A 21,924-nucleotide genomic window follows, 5' to 3' on the forward strand; every position below is an offset into this window, starting at 1 on the left:
GCGTACATAAGTTCACAGCAATTGCAGGTCACAGAGACGCGCCTGTGCCACTGCTCGCGCGTTCGCCGTCGTCTTCGTCCACAGCTGGCTTTCGCCTTCGCGTCCCTTAGGCAATAGCTAAGGACACCTGGGAGTTTTTGGGAAGCATACGGGTTCGGTCGATGTCGCGTCCGATTCCGCGCCTGTATCAACAGCAACAACACGATGGGAACGTATCAGAAGCATACATCGCGCTTTCCGCTTGACTCACACCTCTCGCCTTTCCTTTTTATTCCAACTTTCTCACCCCCCCCCCCCCCCCTGTTTTTTCCATATGGAATCCGGCCAAAGAGGCTCACGTGAGAAGCTTGCGCAGGAAGGCAACAAATCGAAGGGCAGCCAATCCCCACCGCCACAACTCGCTCAGAACTAACACGCACGTTTGCGCTCAAGCCGACGCACAAACACAGTTTTGCGGCTCCAAACGGGGTCACACCGTGCAGCGCGAAGCGTAGGAGAGCAGCGGGCAAAGCGACGCGCGTTCTATCAGGCCCGCGGGCAATGCGTGAGCCAGCGGTGGCAGCGACCGATAGCCGGGCTTCGCGTGCGCCGCGTCTTAAAAAACACACGCGCGCGCACGTAACCGCAACTGCGGCGCAGGTCGGAGCTGTGCGCGCTAATACACTTATGCGGGTGCAGTCCGACCGGGTCGCGAGACGTAGTAGTAGTGCAAGCGTGCAGTACGCACACAAACGCTCCTCGGGACGGGGGAACCGACCCCGCTCGGATGGCGCCGGCAGACGCCCGCAGCGCGACTTCTGCGCAATGATCATTGAGCAAGCGAGCGAGCCAGTCGGGCGGCGTGCGAGCCCAGCGGGGCAGCACGAATTCGCATACGTTTACGGGGGCGGCCCGGCGTGCGCGGTGACAGGCGTCGCACGCGGGTATGCGTGCTCCGTGCGCAGCGCGGACGCAACGCTTGCAAGGCTCGCGGGGCCGGTTGCAATGGCCCTGCCGGACTGCTGCCAGCCCGGTCCGCGGCCGCTGTTGTCGGAGAGCGCGGCGTTCGTGTTCAAAGGGACGCTATAGAGAGCAGCTCTGAATCAGTCTAGACTAGTATATACTAGTCTATCAGAACTCTTCAACGCAGCGTTGACGAACTCCATGAGGTACTCTCCCGTGCCGGTAATAAGGAGGCGGCTATGTCTCAGTCACGCAGCCAATGGGGTAGAGGTGTGTGGAGGAACAGCGCAGGAGAGGCAGACGAAACAGGTGCTTGTTGGCGGGGGGGCAGTGCCACAGAACATGCTGATAGTTTGGATAGTCCCAGATATGACGCACGGCCTGGAAAGCACAGGTATTGTATAGGCTTAGGGGAGCTGGAGACCTTTCTTCGGCTCAAGAACAAAGTTGAATCAAGCCGGAGCAAGTGCCACCATAAACCCCGTATGCTGAAACCGTCCTCGAATGGAAGTTTGTTCCTCCACTCCACCGAGCCCATGGGCACACCGCCGCCTACCGACTGAAGACGCTATGATCGTCAAGAATTGATGTGGTGTGTCAGGGAAGCGCACTAACCATCTTCTTCCGAAGGGCGGCCCTGCCAAACACTTTTTTTATTCGAGGTGGCGTGTTTGTTCGAAGGGACGTTCTAGAATACGGGGGTCAGATTTGAGGCAAGTTTGCTTCAAATCTGTGACGCCGCCTTCGACTCGACTCAACTTTAAAGCTGACGTTAGGCAGAGCCTATTGTTTTGCAACGTATACGCGAAATAGGTGTGTGTGTGTGCGCGTGTGTGTGTATGTGTGCGTGTGTGTGCGTGTGTGTGTGTGTGCGCGCGCGCGCGCGCGCGTGTGTGTGTGTGTGTGTGTGTGTGTGTGTGCGCGTGGAATTTCGATTAGCATCGCACGCCACGGCTAGTATATCGGGCGCTGATCGATCCATTCATTACGCATGCTCGTCGATGATTCCGCAGAACTTTTCGTATACGTCCCCGACACGACCCCACGGTCCCCACATTTCTGCTTAACGCGGGAGCGGGATTAACGATGTTCGGGAGCCGGTTGCCGAACAGTATTAACGATCAGGTGCACATGTTGCGTCTGCAGAGACGACCTTTTTATGCTGCGCCAATGGATGGCTGGAACACACGTTGGCTTCTGAATGGGTCGACCGGTGACCTCACGGGCATCCATCGTTCAAGCGTGATCGAAAACGTCGTGGCTAAAGCGACGGCTGTCGGAGCATCCGCGTAGCGGGAACCACAGCGCCGCCGTACATCGCACCCAGCAGGTGTAGCGGTATTGCGCGATACCGGCTCTTGGTACGGAAGCGTGAAATTCGAGTGCGAATCGCGGTCGGAGTCGGTGCAAGCGTCCCCTTGTGGATGTACGAGTTCGTGACCCTTTCCAGAGGTAGACATACGAACCATGATTAAAAGCCTCGGGACAGGGTATTAGTAAGGAATATGTGGGGCCGTCGTGTCTCGCACGTTAGGCAGAGTTGCTGCTAGCGGGAACTTGGCCTTGCAAGGCACATAGGCGACCAAATACTTGTTTCTTGCGTCGGGTAGAGCTGCAGCACGATTCGCGCACGTCGGTTTGGTTTTTGTTCTGTTTACTTTCTTGCTTTCTTTCTTTATTAACGGCTGTTACGGTATACTATAGATAAGGAGTGTCCTTCATTTGGCCAATTAAAGTAAGCTAAGACGCCTATTGTCCTGTCTCGAAAACTTATTTATTTATTGATGCGTGCATTGGAAACCGCAGTTGCATTATAGTAATCCGCTCTAACAACAAACTTTACGATAACATCCGCTTCTCCGTAGATTGTATGCCAATCGTTTCTCGAAGCCGCGCCTTCATCGTATCGCACCGCTTCCTAGCAGAACCGTGATTTTAGTTTAACCTTCTTTTTTTCCCCTCGTCGTTATGCAATAGCTCTATGAAGGTTCTGCGGCGAATTCTGCTTCCGCTATGGCTATGGCTTCTCCGAGTTCGTCCCCTTATCTCGGATCGGATTCGCCGCATTTACGTATTAAACGGGCGCGCGTTAGATTCAGGAGATGCAAAAGCGCCACCCCAGTACACAGGCTGGGTATATACCTCGCTCCTACAGCAGTACTGTACAGTGAGTACGTATGCCTACTGGTTGTGGGATATAGATGACCTCTTCCTGTATCTGCAGAAAACCGGCCTCTCGTACGCTTCGCCTCCCCGCCACCCCCTGTCCTCCACCTTATTCTTTCGCAGTATACCCTCCCTGTTGAACTTGCCCCCAGTTACTCCTCCCCCTTCATTCACTTACGCGGCAGATCACCTGCCGCGGCGGCGACGTTTTTTCCCAAGCTTCCGTTGTGCCGCTGGCCGTAGAAAACGCAGCCCGTAAGGAGAAGGAGAGGGAGGAAAAGAGAGAGGGAGAGAGAGAGCTAACCTAGACGCGTTGCGCTTGCGCGGCAATGTCCACCGTGGGAAGCCAGCAACAGTGTTTGGGCCGTCCGGCCTGCATCCGCGGCGGCGAAGGCGGTGGCTACTAAATTGCGTCGTATACGAAGATAAAGAGCAACGCCGCAGGGAGGCTACGGCGCGACCTCTGCACCCCTCGCCCACCTTTCGCCCCAAACTCTCTCGCGGCGGCCTCTCTTCTTCTTCGGTTGCGCTTTTTTCTCCTAACCTTCACGACACCCGGCGACACGGGCTTGGGTAACCCGCAGTCGCCTAACCTCCCAGACGACTACAGTCGCGGCCGTCCACTTTCCCAGCGCAGTGTCTCTTCCTGTTAAAACGCCAGTGGTTGCAGAATCGGGCGGTTTAAGGGGACGCTTTCGGATGCGCCGTTGGGCAACTCGCAGTTTTAAGACGACTCGCTGCCGGCAAGCGTCCGGCTGCTTTGACCGACAAATAACAGTGTCGCTTTCCCGTTCTGCGGAGCCTACGCTTACATAAGCTTCGAACATATACTGCGAGGAATTCGTCCCAGGTTGGTTCGGGCATAGTTGCATAATCGAGAAGCCTCTCCGAGCGCGCGACAGTCGTCCCTGCTGGCCGTCCCTGGTTCGCGTCGTCCTTGTTACCTCTGCAGAGCTCGTAAACAGCCGGCAAATCGAAGAAGACCCTTTCGTGCGTCGTCCAGCGTTTCGTGCCTGCCGCGTATACGCGTGCAGTCAGCTGTGCACACTTCGTGCTCGTTCGAAACCCGCCCTCGCTCGCGCGCGCCCGAGTGGTCAAGGACAACGCCGGACAAGACGGATATACTCCCCGCTCGTGTGTGTCTGTGTGTGTGCGTTTTGTGTTGTTTTGCTTCTTCGAGCACTGCCGGCACCGGCCGCAAGACCGCACCGCTCCGACTGGCTTTCTCCCTCTGCGAGTGAGTGAGGTGTTTTGCGCGGCGCAGTCGGTGTTTGTCGGGCTTCCCCGACGAGCGTTGGACTGTACTACTCGCGGCGGGCGCCCAGGAAGGCGCTGTCGGCAGCCGGGCAAGTCACGAAGAGAAGAAACGAAAAAAAAAGGAGACGGGGAGGGAGGGGAAGCCGGCCTGGTTTACGGAAGTGTCCACTTCCTGCAGTCAACGCCGCCGTCGTCACCTTGTGCTTGGCCCTTCGGCTCTTACTGCTGCTGCTGCTGCATACCTCTCGTTGTGATCCGGCTACTACCGAGGGTCTGCATCATCGAGCACCGCCAGCCAAGACAAGCCGTGCGCTCAGAAAGAATCGTCGTCTGCTCCTAACAGACGACATTGCTGCAGTGACCGGTGCCGCCGTCTACATGGGCCGTTCTTACCTTGCGCTGCAGCGGCTACGGCTTGCGGCGGTGTCTACGACATCGAACAGTAGTCAGTAAGGAGCCTTCTGTAAAGAACCGTCATCTGCTCTTGACAAACGACACTGGTTTACCATTGTGCTTCGACTGAGTCGGCGTGTGTTTTCCGGTGTGCGCTGGCATCTTGTAACACCGGTACCTATATCGTCTGGAGCTCTTTAGGACTGTGACAGTGTGTGCCCACTTCTAACGTCGCAAAGAGTCTTGAATGCCGGGCGTGTTTGCAAAAGTGAATAGTTCGCTCGGCGGTCGTCGAAGAATTATCGTGCAATGAGTCTTCAACGCTGTGGAAGCATCCTAACCCTTCGTCTCCTACGCACAGATCGGCCGTGGTCCCAGTGCGTCCATATAGCCACTCCTTTTAATTTGCGTCGTCGCGTCGGTGGAATGTCGTCCTTCATGTGGTACGACTGAGAGCTGTACCTTGCTCTTGATTTCTTTCTTTATTCATTTTTTCTTCTTTTTGTCACGATAGCTTTGTCGTGGTCTGCCAGAACGACACGCCAACTACTTGCAACTGTTCGCATTGTTGTGGGAGAGGGTGTGTGTGCGGTGTGATCCGGCCAATGAGAAAACTCGTGCAAGCCCCGTGAATAGACCTAAGCGATAGGAAGCGAAGCCAAGCACTTGTCTATCGGTTCTCCGGCTTGTGATCACTGTGTTTTGTGCGATGAATGAAAGCGGATACGAGCTGCCGAAGATGGAAGTTTTATGGATACGATAGCAGCTTCTGGTGAGACTCATTCGTTCTTCTCTTCAATTGAAATTCGTTGTTTGTGGAAGACTTACCTAGCAAAGCAGAAATACAGCCGTTGTTGAATGTCATTGCTGAAACGCACAGGGAGGGAACACATTTTTGTTTGCGGTTTCGATCGTTTCCGAGGCGGAGTGTGCATGCAAGTGCTACCGCTTACGTGACAATATTGTTGTCGTTCGTTACTTGGGTGGTCGAGCTCTCTGCGGTGAAGATCAAACGAATAGTACTTATTACAATAATACAACTTCGGCACTTATGCCTGCTCTGTGGAAAATAAACGGTCGATAATAATACCTAGCACCGATATTTGTGAGTCAAAGACTCTTCTGAACGGCCTTGATTGCAAATTTAAGGGCCTTCAAGCGCCTGAATACTCATGCGGTGTCCCCTCCGAAAAACTGACTACTGCACACGTCATACCATCTATGATTAGGGAGCCTTCGTGTTTGTGTGAAGGCTCCCTAGTTTAGTTTGTGTGTGTGATAGCTGGGAAAGGCCTGAGGCCTTTCCCAGCTATCTCCACTCACCCGGGTCTTGAACCACGAGAGGGCGAAAATGTGCGAGTTTTTTTCCTCGGTGTAACGTCAGCTCCGGGCCAACTTAAATTCTTTCGTTCGAATCTATGGGAAACGCAGAAATCCTTTCACTGGACATCTGTTGAATTGATTGCACTGAAACTTTTTTTCATTTGAGAAAACAACTCTACAGACTGTAAGAAGCAGAACTGAGATAATTGACTTCAAATGTTTTACTTAAAATTGCCGAAATTTACTGAATAACAAAAAAAAATGAAGACTGAACGTTTGCATCTTCATAACCCGGCATCAAAAAACATATGTCACAATTCTGTAAACTGTGGCTGCCCTTATAAAAATTTATAGCAACATTTTTTAGACAGTCTATAGACTTTTGTTACTAGAACCTACCAACAGTCAATTGAAATTCTACCAAATGTCTTTATACAATCCTACCAACTCCCTAGTAACATCCTAGAAACAATTGGCCACCAACTCCAAATAGAAACATGTTCATAGGATGTCTTTAAAATTCCTACCAATTTCCTATGAACATTTGTCTTTATACACCCTAGTAACATTCTTTCAAAAGAGAAATGTTCATATATTTTCTGTTAAATTCCTACCAATCCCCTATTAACAAACTTTCTTTATACACCATATTAACATTCTTTCAAAAGAAAAATGTTCATATATTTTCTGTTGACTTCCTACCGATCCCCTATTAACAAGCTTTCTTTATACACTATATTAACATTCTTTCAAAAGAAAAATGTTCATATATTTTCTGTTGACTTCCTACCGATCCCCTATTAGCAAGCTTTCTTTATATGCCGTATTAACATTCTTCCAATTGAATAATGTTTGTAAACATTCTGCCAACTTCCTACCAATCACCTATTAACATTTACATGTCTTTATACACCCTGGTAACATCTTATCAAGAATTGGACCCTATCAAGAATTGGCTACCGTACTTCAAATGAAGCATGTTCATAGATGGTCTGTAAACATTCTAAACAAAAAACAAAACATTGTAAACAAAAGGCAGTATGAAACCCAGAAGGTACATGTACATGGAAAACAAATGCAAGTTTGCACTGAAAGAAGTTTATTCACACAAAAAATATTCACACAGAATTGTGAGAGAAGTAGTAGAGAAATCAATAAAAATATTAAATTAATAATGACTTAGTTGATTACGGCACGGCAGCTGTCGCATAATCTCTAGGAAGCATCGCTTATAATGTATTCTTTACATTCAGAGCTGATGTCCAGAATGTTTGCAGAATGAACCAACCCTGCACAGAAACAAGATGGTCAGTGTTAACATCATGTTCAGGTTAGCATATCACATACACAGAACAGCTTTTTAACAAGGTTCAGATGAATCCTAAAATTGTAACCGTCATCCCTGTTTACTTGCAGAGGAGATGGCAAGGATTGGGAACATATTGCAATGCATATCATTTGCTGCGTTGTATTTACTACATGTTATTAAAATTAGGAAAATGTCCAGAATGTTTTCTCTACCAATTATCTGCATAAATGAGTTACTCACTTAAAAAGTTAATTAAATGGTTTATTCATGATGAAACTTGTAGCGCGCACAATAGACACGGACGCAGAGACGGTGGACACGTGAGCGCTTACTCACAGCTGGTTATTTTTGGAAGGACTGAACGTAACAGCGCCAGCTAGCTGCACCGAGCATGTGCAAAACGTGTCATCCATTTTTATATAAACAGATTGTAGAGCTTCAAGCAGTATTCAAGAATACAAATGCTTTGTCAGTGATAGCAACCAATGGCTGACTGACGCATTTTTAAGCACGCCTTATTATATGGAACGCTTCTGTAATTTGACGTGATCGTTTATTTTTACTCGAAAACAAAATATTAGTGTCAAAATATACCGGTTCACAATGACATTGGTGGCAATGGTTAACAAGCGCGAATGATTTTCTTTCACATTCGCACTTGTAACCAGTGCAACCTACGTCATTGTGAACCGTTTCGCTGAAACATATGTAATTGTGAACCATGAAACTATACGATCAATATTTTACTATCTCTCATCCTGTGCAGCCAGAGTACGAAAGCGCAAAGAATGATTTCATGATCAGACAATATTTAACACACATTAAGTCAATGCGAACACTGTGAAAACGAAGTATTTGTACGCTTCTTGTTTATAGCAACTTCAAGCGAACCGCATGACGCGGGGCAGCTGACAAATGTAAGACAATCGTTCTTAAAACATTTCACGTCGTTACAGTTCGCGCTATAATAACCTGCCAGAATGCGGCGTAGGAAGAAATAAAATAACATAAAAATAAAATGTTTATGAAAAATGAAGGAAAAGAACATACCTTTTATTATAGTTTGGAGATAGAGAAAACTTCGGCGCATAGCAGTCTTGAGGAACAGCTATTCGCTACTTGTGCAGTTTAAAACACGGACAGTGCCAATATTGAATCACTTCACACGACACTACGTCGCAGCTGGCAGAGAAGTTCCAGAAACGCTCACATCACGGAACGAAGAAAGCACCGTGGGCTTCGCAAACACCTTGCTGGTTGGCTTGCATTGATGAATTAGCCACAGCACATCATAAGAATAAAAAGCAGCAAAAACAGCTAGATTGCTGCTACAATACGCCACGAAACACCTACATCGCTCGACCGTACCATGCCGGCGTCGCAAAAGAACTGATGGCGATTGCGATAGTCACCCTCTTTGCCTCGACTCGGCCAACTGTCAAATTTTTGCGCATGCGCGGGAGAGGCATGCTACATTCTTTCCATCCACCTGCTTCGCCTTGACCGCCGCGGAACTAAAGCCCCTCTTTAAGCCGAAACATGCCCCCCCCCCCCCCCTTCCCCACTACTTTGCGATGGTTGACTCGCACCTAGACATTCGTCGCCTCTCAGTGAAAGTTGTGGCCGGCCTTTTGTACGCACCCCTTTCTAGGAACTGCACTTAGGGGGAGGAATGTACCTCATGGCCAACACGGCGTTGACAAAGAAAAAAAAAACTGACAAGACAGCCGGCTCAATTTGTTGGGCATTTAGGGGCTGTATAGTTTTATCTTTCTAGACAATTATTGTTCTGAAAACCGACTTTTTTCTCGAAATGTAATAAACATAGAAAAATATCATATTGGGTAAATTATGTGGTTATTCTATTTTGCGCAAGAGCATCCTTTAGCACTTGCTGCTTTCAGAGACAAAGCTTTGCTCCCTAGCGCCCAGCGGTGAAGCACATTGTAGTACTATTTTTATAGTCAAATACATGTCCAAAGCGTGGCGGCTATGACGTTAGCAGTTTTCAGACGCCCGAAGCACGGCAAAAGCATGGCCTTTGATATCCTGGCTCTTGGTATACGGAATGCCATTATTACGGATGTCATGATGACCCGTTGTCGGAACTCAAAATTTTGTCGCCGTGTTGTGGAGCAAGATCACTGAATGTTAAGACTGCATAATTATTTATTTTCTATCTGTTTTCACACACAGCAAGCTACCATCGCCATAAAGCACATCAATTGACATAGTTACTTTGCCTTCACTTTGATGCAATGTCCATTTCCTTTAATGTGCAGCAGCCGTCAGTAGGAGGCAGGGACGAAAGCGTGCGAATAGGAACGCGTAGAAAGCTAAATTTTTTATACAGTAAGGGTAATTTAATTATTTTTTCACAGAAAGGTGTTACTTGCACAGAGTTCAGCTTTTCTTTCTATTCGAACTGTGCGCTTCTCAGGTCAATACTCGCTCTCACTCAGCAGCAGCTGCATTTTGCAGCCTTTTGGACATTTGAGCGGCAACGTTCCAGCGCCGTGTTACCCTGAGTTTCGGCTCTTTTTATTCTTTTTAACTAATATCTTGACACTACTATGCTGACACGTTCGAGCTTAGGGCGTACTATTTATATCGCAGAATGCACTGACCTGATTATCTCGTTGCAAAGCTAATTGGTGGCATTGCAATAGCAGTGGAACAGCTTTTTTGTGGTAAGGGCAAATTTGTGCTCCAGCCCCACGCCACACCACCCGCCTGCCCGCACGCGTGTGGTCGGGTGAAAATTTGCACATTTCGTAGACTGGTGCAGACATTTCGGTTTACACTGCATGTGCGAGCCCAGTGTATGCCAAAATTTGTGAACCAGTGGGTGAAATGTACAGCTTTCTGCACGACCGCACGCGTCACGGCTCAAGCGTAAATCGGCCTTTAATTAACCAGCCCGAAGGTCGGGATAAAGCTCTGCAATTGGTGCGCGGCCTGCACAGTAGTCCGCTATCACACCGGTCAGGTGGTGTAGCGCAAGCAAATTTTCTCGGAGTGTGCTGACGTCCCGCACGCTCACGTAGTCCAGTAGAACCTTTAGAAAGATTAGTTCTAACAGTTTACGAAGATATTTCTTTAAACATTTCAGTAGCACTCCGTCAACAATTCGCTACCGACTTGGATTGGGACTATGATTTAAAACAAAGAGCTTGACTCCTGAGTATGTCATACGTAGGTATTAATGTGTGTTAGAAAAATTTATCAAAAACTCTCAAGTTACTTCCCATTCTAAATATTTTTCGGCAAACAGTACGAGCTGTGAACCTACTGAGGATACATGTCCTTCAAACAAAAAAATATAGTTCGATGACGTATAGTAAAACATTCTTTACACAAAAGTAACGAGCCTTGTGACGCCCTACTAAAGTGGTTATAGAGACAAAAGCTAGAAAAATACATGTTGATGGGGACCTTAAAATATTCTATGTGCAAAAGTAAGAAGGAAGTCTTTTACGGTGTATTAAAAATATTCTTTATACAAAAATAAGAAGGAAGTCTATTAACGGTGTATTTAAAACCTTCTGTATACAAAAGTAAGAAGAAAGTCTGTTAACAGTGTATTGAAAATATTCTTTATACAAAAGTAAGAAGGAAGTCTTTTAACGGTGTATTTAAAACATTCTTTATACAAATGTAAGAAGAAAGTCTGTTAACAGTGTATTGAAAATATTCTTTATACAAAAGTAAGAAGAAAGTCTGTTTACAGTGTATTGAAAATATTCTTTATACAAAAGTAAGAAGAAAGTCTGTTAACGGTGTATTGAAAATATTCTTTATACAAAAGTAAGAAGGAAGTCTGTTAACAGTGTATTGAAAATATTCTTTATACAAAAGTAAGAAGAAAGTCTGTTAACGGTGTATTGAAAATATTCTTTATACAAAAATAAGAAGGAAGTCTGTTAACAGTGTATTGAAAATATTCTTTATACAAAAGTAAGAAGAAAGTCTGTTAACGGTGTATTGAAAATATTCTTTATACAAAAGTAAGAAGGAAGTCTTTTGACTGTGTATGAACAAATGTTACTAGAATGTAAATGTAAATAGACTGTCAATAAAGTAAATAGAAAGTTGGTAGGAGTTCTAAAGAATGTTAACGTTCATTTTTATAAGGGTGTTATATCGCCCAAAGCGCAGAAATAGGGTGTGTTAGTTGACAGCTTATAACTAATAATTTTTTTGGTGTGGATTTTGTAAAACTCTTATTTCAAAAATATTTATCTAGAACAGAGCGTTCTTACGCCAAGTTTGATACGCCAAGTCTGTTAGCTGTAGGTGATCCCATAGAAACAGTTGGCCAAGATATGACATAGGGTTTTTTTTTTTTTACGCCAAGTTGCTGTATTGTGAACTTTATGCTTTGGTTATTTCTCCTATCTACTAATTTTCAGCAATATTGTCGGAAATTAGGCACCTCAAATTAAATTTCAAAAAAAAAACAACAACGACAACAATCTGCTGCATTTCAACGAAATTGTTGACCTTTTCTTTTGAATTCAGTATAACCTATAAAATTTGGTGTCGTGAATTCCGTTAACGTGTATTTATATAGGCATTTCCGAGCTTAAAACTGCCGCTGCTAGAAATTTCACCATTCCATACAGTTGAGCCAACAAAGACTTGCATATGTTGAGTGTCTACGTATTTCGTCTACGCATATGTAACTACGATGCCCAGACGCTTGTGTCGCGAAAAGCGTATATTGGTTGTGTAACAAGTTCCCACTGTTTGAACGCATGTTTGGGGGGCTCCCTTACATGCTGCTCCTTCAACCACACTAAACACATTTATGTGTAGATGTAATGTAAAATGACGTATTCAGTGCCTTATACAGCTGAGCGAACATGCTCAGCTGTATAAGTAAGTTTGTAAGTTGCATAACAACTTCGCTTACCATGCTCGCCCGTGCATTTATTAATTTATTTTAAACTTTCGCTACATTTCGTTAGCTGTATTGTTTTGTTTCGGCGTTGCGTGATATAGTCCGAGGGCGTGGGATTGAAATCCCAGCAGCATAATTCAAGTGGAGCGAAATGCAAAAAAACACCATGGTACCGTGCATTAGGTGCACGTTAAGGAACCCCGGGTGCCCGAAATGAATCCGGAGTCCACCACTACGACGTGGTTCGCAATTAAATAGCGACTTTTTTCCACGTCAAATTCCAGAATTTGATCTTTTCTTTTTCCTATACCGAAAGAAATAACTCTTGCCTCTGAAATGATTTCATAATTGAAGCGCCACACATACCTATACATAAGAGAAAAAGAAGAAGTTTAAAAATCTGTGTTATCGAACTATGGAAATAAACGCGCCATCTCGAATCGCGGTCATCAATTTAGCTGCGATATTCCCGGAGAACAGATACGGAGCACGAATTATCAGAACGCGACGGAAAGTACAAGCGACGACAAATCTCTGGAACTTTCTCCATCTCTAACCTATGCAGCGTATATACGTAGCTTGCGGACTACGTGTGAGATATATCATCGGGATAATGAAGGGGGGAAAATGCACGAACATCCATCTCGCGCGCTCAATCCGTAAGCGTTTTCGCCGGCACGATTTTTGGTTATTTTGCCGTCTTGGTGATTTAGGACGAAATTACAGTTGTTTGGAAAGACGAGCGCACAAGGAGGAACTTTTAAAGGCAGTGATTGAACGATGTACAGGTCACGTGACGACCGCAACGCGGATCCTGGGACAATTCAAGGGCGAACGTGCCCCGTGCAATAGTTCCGTTTACGGATTGCACACAGAAGCGAAATTCACTTTGTCTAACCAAAAAAGAAAGGCAGAGAGAGAGAAAGAGAGAGAGAGAGAGCAGGCTATGACGCCTGTGGAAGTTCAAATCAGGCGCACTGATACGATGCCACTATGCTGGCACCTCGCGCGTTATCTCCCACGGGATCTTGTTTGTGGCACCGCTGCATTGCAACTCCCGTTCGGTTTTTGTTTGCTCACGGGAGTGCAGTTGCGATCAGGTGACAGAAAAACACAGCGAGGTAGGCAAGAGGGCTTTTACATGAAGCACAGGTGGCAGGAAGTGATTGTGTGCTGTTGCCGGTCGGTGCCTTGCGAAGGAGTTGTGCGAGCTCAGAGCCGGTTTGGAGACAATCTGTAAGTGCCACTCTCGACCCCGTAACTCGACGCGAGTGCGTGTTTTCCCTCCGATATATCTTGACTGTGGTAGTAGTTTATGAGGTTTTAGGTGCCGAAACCACTTTCTGACAATGAGGCACGCAGTAGTGGAGGACTCCGGGAATTTCGACCACCTGGGGTTCTTTCACGTGCCCCTAAATCTTAAGTACACGGGTGTTGTCGCATTTCGTCCCCATCTAAATGCGGCCGCCGTGGCCGGGATTCGATACCGCGACCTCGCGCTCAGCAACCCAACACCATAACCACTGAGCAACCACGGCGGGTGTTTTGACTGTGGTAACCGTGTTGGCCAAAGTAGGAGTGCACACGGACGGACATTCGAAAATTTCGAATTCGAGTCGAATGTTATTCGGTTCGAGAATTCTCAATTCGAAAGTTGTGGATTTGCTTTTCTGTTCGAATATTAGCGGTAACGTTTAGTGGTTTCTACAGGGAGAACGACCGCGGTGCAAGTGGTGACCGTTCTGTGAACGACTCGGTTGGGAGGATCGAGATCTGCGGTTCCGATTCGTGTGAGGGAATAGCCCGGAGCATGTGACTTTTTTTTTCCCGGGTAACTTTCAGTCAATCATAGGCTTGATTTGTGCCAAGAAAGGTTGCGATTTGGCCATTACGATCATCATGTGAGTCTTACTTTTAAATTTGTGTGTGCTTCCGCAGCGCTGCATTTAGCGCCTTCGACGAACACAGTACCGCATGTGCATCTGATGACGCGCAATTCCTATACGTTCCATTACTGTCGTTGTGGTTGCGCACGAGATAGGATCGCATTTCGGTTTCTTCGCATTCATAAGTTGCTCTTCAGTTGTCTGTACGGTTTTCATTTCATTTATTTGTTGTTTGAGACATACAGCTGTCTCAGGTGCTGCAGCAAAAGGCAGTATTCTTGCCTGACAAAGGCTGCAGCACCCAAAGCATCTTGACACTCTGAAGCAAACAACAGCACAAAAAGTGTTACAATTTTAGAAATATGATAACATATGAAAAACGATTAACAATTCGAATCTCAAACAGAACATGTTAAAAAGGAAAACAAAACAATGGCATTGTGGTACATAAGGAAGTTATACAATAAAGCAGCGAAGAAAATACGTGCAATTGTGATCAGCATTAGGAGAGAGAGAGATAGAGAGTGAGAGAGAGAGCAAAGGGAGGAAAGGCAGGGAGGTCAACTAGCCGAGCATCCGGTTTGCTGCCCTACACATGGGGGAAGGGAAAGGGGGAATAGAGAGAAAACATGTAATATTGCATCAAGAAACGCAAGCATGCCCACCCTCCGCCCTTATTTATTACCGTGCGGCCTCCGCAAAAGTTGATATTACATTCTGCTTTCAAATAGTAAATGTTCTGTATTCCGTTCAATATTCAGAGAGCCTTTTTTTAATCTGAATTGTCGTTTTCGATTCTGCTCGGAAATTTCGCACTTGCCAATGCTCCTATGTCAAAGTTATAGTAAGTTGAAACTGTGTCTCTGTTGTGCCTTTGCTTTCATGGCATTTCATTCACTTTGCGGGATCCACTTTGAGGATCCCCGAAATGACTGGTTCGACATATTCCGCATCCCCGCGCTTGGAGTTATCGGTTCATACACGCTCGCACTGGAATCTGGCTGTAACCAGCTTTCTGGTTACACACAGCAGTGCTCTCGCAGAAACGTCCGCACTGGAAATCGGTGCTTCGTTTAACCGCTGATTAAATGCTACTGCGAAACAAAAAGATCGGCGCAAGTTTTATATAATACAACGATTTTCTTTTTTAAAGTGGTAACTGTGCACGGTTTAATCACTGAGTCGACTGCTGAGCCGCCGAGGCGAAGCTGCCGCTCTGCACACAGCGGCCGCGTGAAGACTAAGTCCCGTTTAGTGCTTCGCAAACAATAATAATAATAATAATATTTGGGGTTTTACGTGCCAAAACCACTTTCTGATTATGAGGCACGCCGTAGTGGAGGACTCCGGAAATTTTGACCACCTGGGGTTCTTTAACGTGCACCTAAATCTAAGCACACGGATGTTTTGGCATTTCGCCCCCATCGAAATGCGGCCGCCGTGGCCGGGACTCGATCCCGCGACCTCGTGCTCAGCAGCCCAACACCATAGCCACTGAGCAACCACGGCGGGTATTCGCAAACAAGAGACCTCGGGATTCTTTATCATTATTACTTTTGTTTACAATCGCCAGCGGCGCGCTGTCGCCTGCGCCCGTAGCGGGAAGCATAAAAGACCGAATGCGCCGTCGTGGACGCCTTATAGCTTGCGGGAGATAACGTGTACGTGTGTGAAAACGCCGCGGGTCTGGCTGGTCGTCTTCCGCGCGTGAGTTTGACTGCTCGTCTGATAACGTGTCGGGCCTACGGGAGACGCGTATGCAATGCGGATTTCACTGTGGTGCCGTCAGTGCCTCGATCACTTTTGATAGCGTTTCTTCGGGCACTCGAGCAGCGCAAGCGCCTGAAAGAGAGAGAGAGAGAGAGAGAAAGAAAGGCGGGGAGGTCAACTAGAGGCGAGTTTTCGGTTTCCTACCCTGCAGTGGGGTGGGGAATATAGGGGTTGTAAAGACGAAAAAGAAAGAGAGCAGAAAAGAAGGAACAATAAAAAGAAGAGAAAAAAGTACAAAAGAAAACCGTTAACTGAAGTTTAGCGAAGTTAACCTGTTTGGTTGCTTTCCGAAATCAGGCAAAGAGTTTTTTCTTGAATCGTGTACAAGCCAGTTAGGAATTCTTCCTTTGTTTTATTTTTGTCAAGTGAACATGTTTGTAAAGTCAACATTTTTTATTGTTGTTTAAGAGATCCTTGTAGGATTTCTTCTTTTTTTTTTGTCAAGTGAACATGTTTTTGGTTATTTCTAATTCGATTGATTTGATTGTACGTTGTACTTTTCATATGTGTATTGCTGTATTGAATCGTTGTAGTCTTCCTGTAAGAAATTGTTCGTACCTCGCCATTTCATTATGTCGAAACTGTGCATGCATGAATGCAGGGTGTCTAGGGCCTAGTCAGGTGACCACGTGCGTCACATTTAGCCCTCTTCACCCGGACAATTGTATGTTGTCTAAATTTCAATAAAGTCAAAGTCAAAGAGGCGTTCCAACCACAGGCGTTCAACAGGGCGGTCGATCTCAAGAAGAGCAGTAGCGCTTGCACGGCCTTCTGATGAAACGTACGTGTCTTAACAACCGGCAGAGCAGAGTCGATGCTAATTCTGTATAGTGTCTCCTAAAGTCCAAGTGCAACGAAATTGTGGACGGTGTATAAAAAGCACAGTTTCCGATAGTTGAAATATACTGTAAAATAATTTTAACCCTGAAGAACGACTAAGGGAGTAAATCGGCTAATAACTCACATAATTAAACCCTTCTTTGGGTGTGAGGGTGCGAGTTACAAACCTATGTACACCCTTACTCACTTCTAAAGGCGTAAATTATTTTGCAGTGTATAAAGTGGCCTCAGAATATTACGTCTGAAATATGAGTGGATGCATTAAGACAAGCACTCCTCGGAAGTACGCGGTTTTCATTTCAAACTGAAACTGCTCGTCGGAAGTGACGCACGACCAAGAACGCGCAGTTTCTCTCAGCACGGCCTCCGAGGTTAGGCGCCACCCGCAGCCCGTAGATGCCCGCGGTGCAATCAGGAATCTCGGAGGCAACGTGCTGGGACTTGCGCCATATCTGTCAGCCATGAGGCGCAGGCGATGTCCTAGACAATTAGACAATTACCAACCCTGCAGCCCTACCAAATTTGCTTCGGCAATATACCGGGTGTTCAAAATTAAGCTTTATGGTTTTCTTAGGAGTAGATTTTAATGAAGAGAAAGGAGGAGAGGTCGGCCTGGAGAGCGTGCCTCTAGCCTGCTACTCCTTACTAGGGAAAGGGGAAGTGGGAAATGGTTTTCTTAAAATTAGGCACTGGGAGGCACGCGAAGACCACCTGTGCAAAGTTGTGGGGGGCAGGGGGACACAAAGTGAGATGATAATTATCGCGGTCGGCAGCCCAATCAAGAAAAATTTCATAATTAACTAGTTATTGAGTGCCGGAAGTGTGTATGTTTGTATTGAAAAGTTAGAGGCAGTCGCGTTTCTGCACCGTCCCACTTCGAAGAATTCTTCTAGCGTGTCTGTGCTCTGAGATATCCCACTCCAAATTTTAAGTGTCCTTCGCATGATTACCCATGCAATAGAGTTAGGATCGGCGCAAAGCTCCTCCATGATGTGACGCGGCTGTTGCGTGCGGCGTTTAGTCTGAGAACGGTGCGGAGGCATTGGCAAAGATGGTAACAGTCCCCCTTCTCCTCTCGGCTGGCGAAATCAAGATATGACAGTGCGGTGTACCGTGTAGTTATTGCTCTTTATTTGAATAAAACTTACAGTACTTGAAAATCAGCAGTCACTTTATTTGCGTTGCCCAGGGAAGGACCATGCCCGCTCGTCTAGTCAGCACTCGCACTGCCCTCCGGCTTCTCCGCTCGCCCCATTATCTCGGCACGGCAGCTCCCGCCATCGCTAGAGGCTGCGTGGTGGCGTGTTAAGACAGCGGTTCCGGGTTCTTCGATTTTTTATTTCGCCAGCCGAGAGGGGAAGGCGGACAGTTATCATCTTTGCCAATGCCTCCGCCCCGTTTTCGGACCAAACGCCGCACGCAACAGCCGCATCACATCAGGAAGGAGCTTTGCGCCCATCCTAACTCTCTTCCATGCGTACTCATGCGAACGACAATCAAAATTTGCAGACGGATATCTCGGAGCACAGATACACTAGAAAAATTCTTCCAACTGATGCTGTGTAGAAACACCGACTTCCTCTAACCTTTCAATACAAACATACCCACTTACTGCAGTCAACAAAAGTCAATTATTCAGTTTTAATTACCTGGGCTGCTGACAGCGATAATTATCATCTCGCTTTGTGTCCACCTGGCCCCCATAACGTATTTTCACAGGTGGTCTTCGCGTGCCTCCCAGTGCCTAATTTTAAGAAAACCATAAAACTTAATTTTGAGCACCCTGCATGCTATTCATTAATGACTAACTTTGCCAAAGTGAAATTTGTGCTGCAGTTGGCCTTTGAGCAGTCAAACTAATGTCATGTAATTATTGTCACGGCATCTTGATGCATTCTTGCGTGTTTGTTGATAAGAGTGTGTGTCTGGTTTTCGTGAAAACGCAAGACGACATGGATACAATTGAAAGCGCAGTGTGTGCTTTGCGCGTTTCATAACATTAGAAAAACATTCGCAAAAATGGGTTATCTTTAGTAATTCGCAAGCCGCTCTCACATTACTACAGAGCAATAAGAAAAATTCTTTGAACACTTCGCTATTGTATGAGGCGCTCAAAGAACTTACAAAAGCAAGCGCAATGAACCACGTGATTGCATTTCAGTGGATACCTGGGCACTGCAATATTCCTGGTAATACTGCAGTGGACGCAGCTGCTAATAGAACGCACAATAATGCAGAGATAACCAATCTTCCCCTATTGCGTAGTGAAGTCCGTCTGTTCCTGAGACAGATTTCTTGTCGCATGAGCAAAACTACCTGGTTTGACCAGCAAACTAAAAACTTGGAGTTATACTCTATAGACCTATGTATAAACCTATCAATGCCGGCAACTCTAAGAGACAAAAGAAGCATTGGTACACCGGCTGCGTCTTGGTACTGCATTTACGAAACACTTCTTGTACAGGATAAAACGTGTCTCTAGTCCGCAGTGTTCTTGTGGCCATCCAGCCGAAGATGTGCATCATCTTCTTCTCGTGTGCACGAAATATGATACACAAAGAACGGTACTGCAAGCTAATTTGTTTATGTTAGACAGAAGACCATTACTCTAAAGAAGTTACTTGGTCCATGGCCAACTGCGGGCCTTCAAAAAATAGCACTTCTTTCCCTGAAAAAAATTTTTAGAGGACACCAACATTTTGGGAAAATATTAAGTATCAGATGATCCGAATACGCTAAATGAGTTACATAAACGTTGTTCGTGGTTCATTATTGGTTTTTTGTGGTGATCGCAACTTTTGCGCACTATGTATAATTCTGTTCTGTACTTGCAGTGTTTATTACATGTGTTGTGTGTTTTGGCTGTTAAAAACATCTGACTTTATATATGCGTACGTGGACTGACCTAATGCACAGAACTTTGCGACTCATGTACTGTTGGACTGTATATTTTTTATTGATCCGGTGTTCTAATGAATGTTATATTTTGTGTCGCTATCCTCCCTTTTTACGCAAATTTGTTTCGTTTGCCAAGTGACAAGGAGTAGCCGGTGCCACCATAAAGGCGCCAACCTCTCCTAACATTCACTTGAATAATACAAAAAAAAACGCAGTAGTCGAAATGGCGTAACACGTTTGCGAACACGCCCGTTTAAGTCACTCGTGTCGACACTGCAGTGCCTGGCAGTCCTCATCGGCCACGTGTCCAACCCGGAACAGCACGTGACCCAAACCAAGGCCAACACAGGCTCCGGGAAGCGGGGATCACCCCAGAAAGGACAGGCAAGTCCACTTCTCGCAATAAAAGTTACTTGGACAGTCCGTGCCGCGTCTGTAGACGTTTCCACGTGAAGTCGATACATTGTCCATGAACCTTCTGCGCGCCATCGCATTGCACTGTTTGTTGGCTGTCGTCTATGTACGTTTAGCTCACGGCCGGCTCGAAAGTCTAGTGACCGCAGCAGGTCCAGTTAAGTACACTCGTTTGCGACGTGTATGCATAAATGTTATGCATAGTCAGGACGACGAGCGCATTAATCTGCCTCATCGGTGCAAACAAAAAATCACGAACAACCGCAGGACTAACTTAATTTGCTCAGGTTTACGCTAAACGTGGCCAGATGGCGACAGCACCTAGGGTAAAAAGGCGCAGACCGGGGCAGCAAACGTTGTAGGCGATATAATGGCTAATTAGGTCTAATATGTCGAGCATACTGTCTATAACAAGAGTAAACAGGTCGCTGCGCTCGTGGTCAGACTCAATATGAGGTCACGTGTCGTCGCTGCGTTCACCGCGGCACTGGCCAGATGGAACAGACATGGAGTCGCTTACGATTCTATACAGTTCAGCACACCAAAAGTCAATCGGCCTCAGTGAGTGTAGATATCGGAATAGGCGTGAGGCGCCATCGGCCAAAAATTGATCCGTCGCTTATTTCTTTAGGTTCTGAAAAAAATTTCAGAAACACAACTTATAGACATCACGACTTCAATCGTTTTTGGCAACATTACAACTCTGTGTAGCACCACGGCGAAGGCAAATAATAAAATTAGCTAAAGTGGCCCGAAGACTTCCAAGCAACATAATTAGCACGTTCTTGTGGGGCACAGCTTGGACTATAACCGGACTGTGGACTAACACGTGCTTGCGTACGTGTGTGTGCGTGTGCGCGTGCGTGCCTGGGAGTGGGCCTTCATAAATTGTCCCTCCTGTTTCCTCAAAAACAACGTTCGCCCTCAACAACATGTGCTGCCCGACCACTGAACACGTGTTCGGCTACCGCACATCAACTGCACGCATGACGTGAATTAAACTCGACAGACGCGGGTTCATCCTGATTGAGCAGTAACGGACGAGCAACAAAGTGTTCATCCCATTTTCAGAGCGCGGAAGCACAGCTGACCTAGAAAGAGCGCCCTTTTGTTGAAAACGGAACTTCTGCATTTCGTATTTTTGTAGCCCACCTTTATCTGAGATTTGTCGTTTCTCTTTAGTTCGCTATTTACTCCTGCCACCTGCTTCGGATGGACTGACTTCGACAAAGTTTAACCTAACGAGAACTAGTCAAATGCACTTGGAGCTAGGACCAATAAAACATGAACAGAAGTGCAACTGGCAAACAGTCAACTCCAGCAAATAATAATAAAAACAGCTGTCGCATGAGTTTTGCAAATCAATGGCGGGTGCACTCGAAGTCCTGTTTCCATTTGGAGGAGTTATTTGCGTGATACCTTTTAAAGGGTTTCGGTGCGCTTAGACGTTAAGTGGAGGCGACGGCCTCCGGGCTTCTCAGTGCAATCATGTTCTTTGACCACAGGATAAGCGCGAATATCCTCACGCATAGAAAAATGAATTCGACACAGTAATTCTTACACCTCTATAGTTTATGGTACTCTTTAGTCCTTGCTGCGGTGTATATCATTATACACCCAACTTGATCGTTGTCTATATAGCTAATCGCTGCGTGTGTTTGTAGGGACACTCACATGCGACGACAAAATAGGGCAATATTTCGTGAAAGCGACCCCTCGTGGAATTGCAGCGACTGATGGCAAGTTGGGGATAATCGTTTGCCGCACTGAAATTCAATGTGGCGGATAGAAATTTTTCCGAATCTGCGATCATCGGGGAGGGG

The 21,924-nt window shown here is 46.4% G+C and overlaps 1 protein-coding gene across 2 annotated transcripts in view; it reads left to right on the forward strand.

Annotated features, from left to right (window-relative positions):
• The window catches only part of f (espin protein forked), a 412,459-nt gene that overhangs the window by 343,923 nt on the left and 46,612 nt on the right, over window positions 1-21,924 (forward strand). For both annotated transcript variants that reach the window (XM_070534112.1, XM_065448542.1), the window contains exon 5: window positions 19,967-20,071. In XM_070534112.1, the coding sequence (XP_070390213.1) occupies window positions 19,967-20,071 (105 nt within the window). The remainder of the gene's footprint in view (window positions 1-19,966; window positions 20,072-21,924) is intronic.

This window comes from Dermacentor albipictus, chromosome 2, assembly GCF_038994185.2.
Source record: "Dermacentor albipictus isolate Rhodes 1998 colony chromosome 2, USDA_Dalb.pri_finalv2, whole genome shotgun sequence".
Lineage (NCBI taxonomy): Eukaryota > Metazoa > Arthropoda > Arachnida > Ixodida > Ixodidae > Dermacentor > Dermacentor albipictus.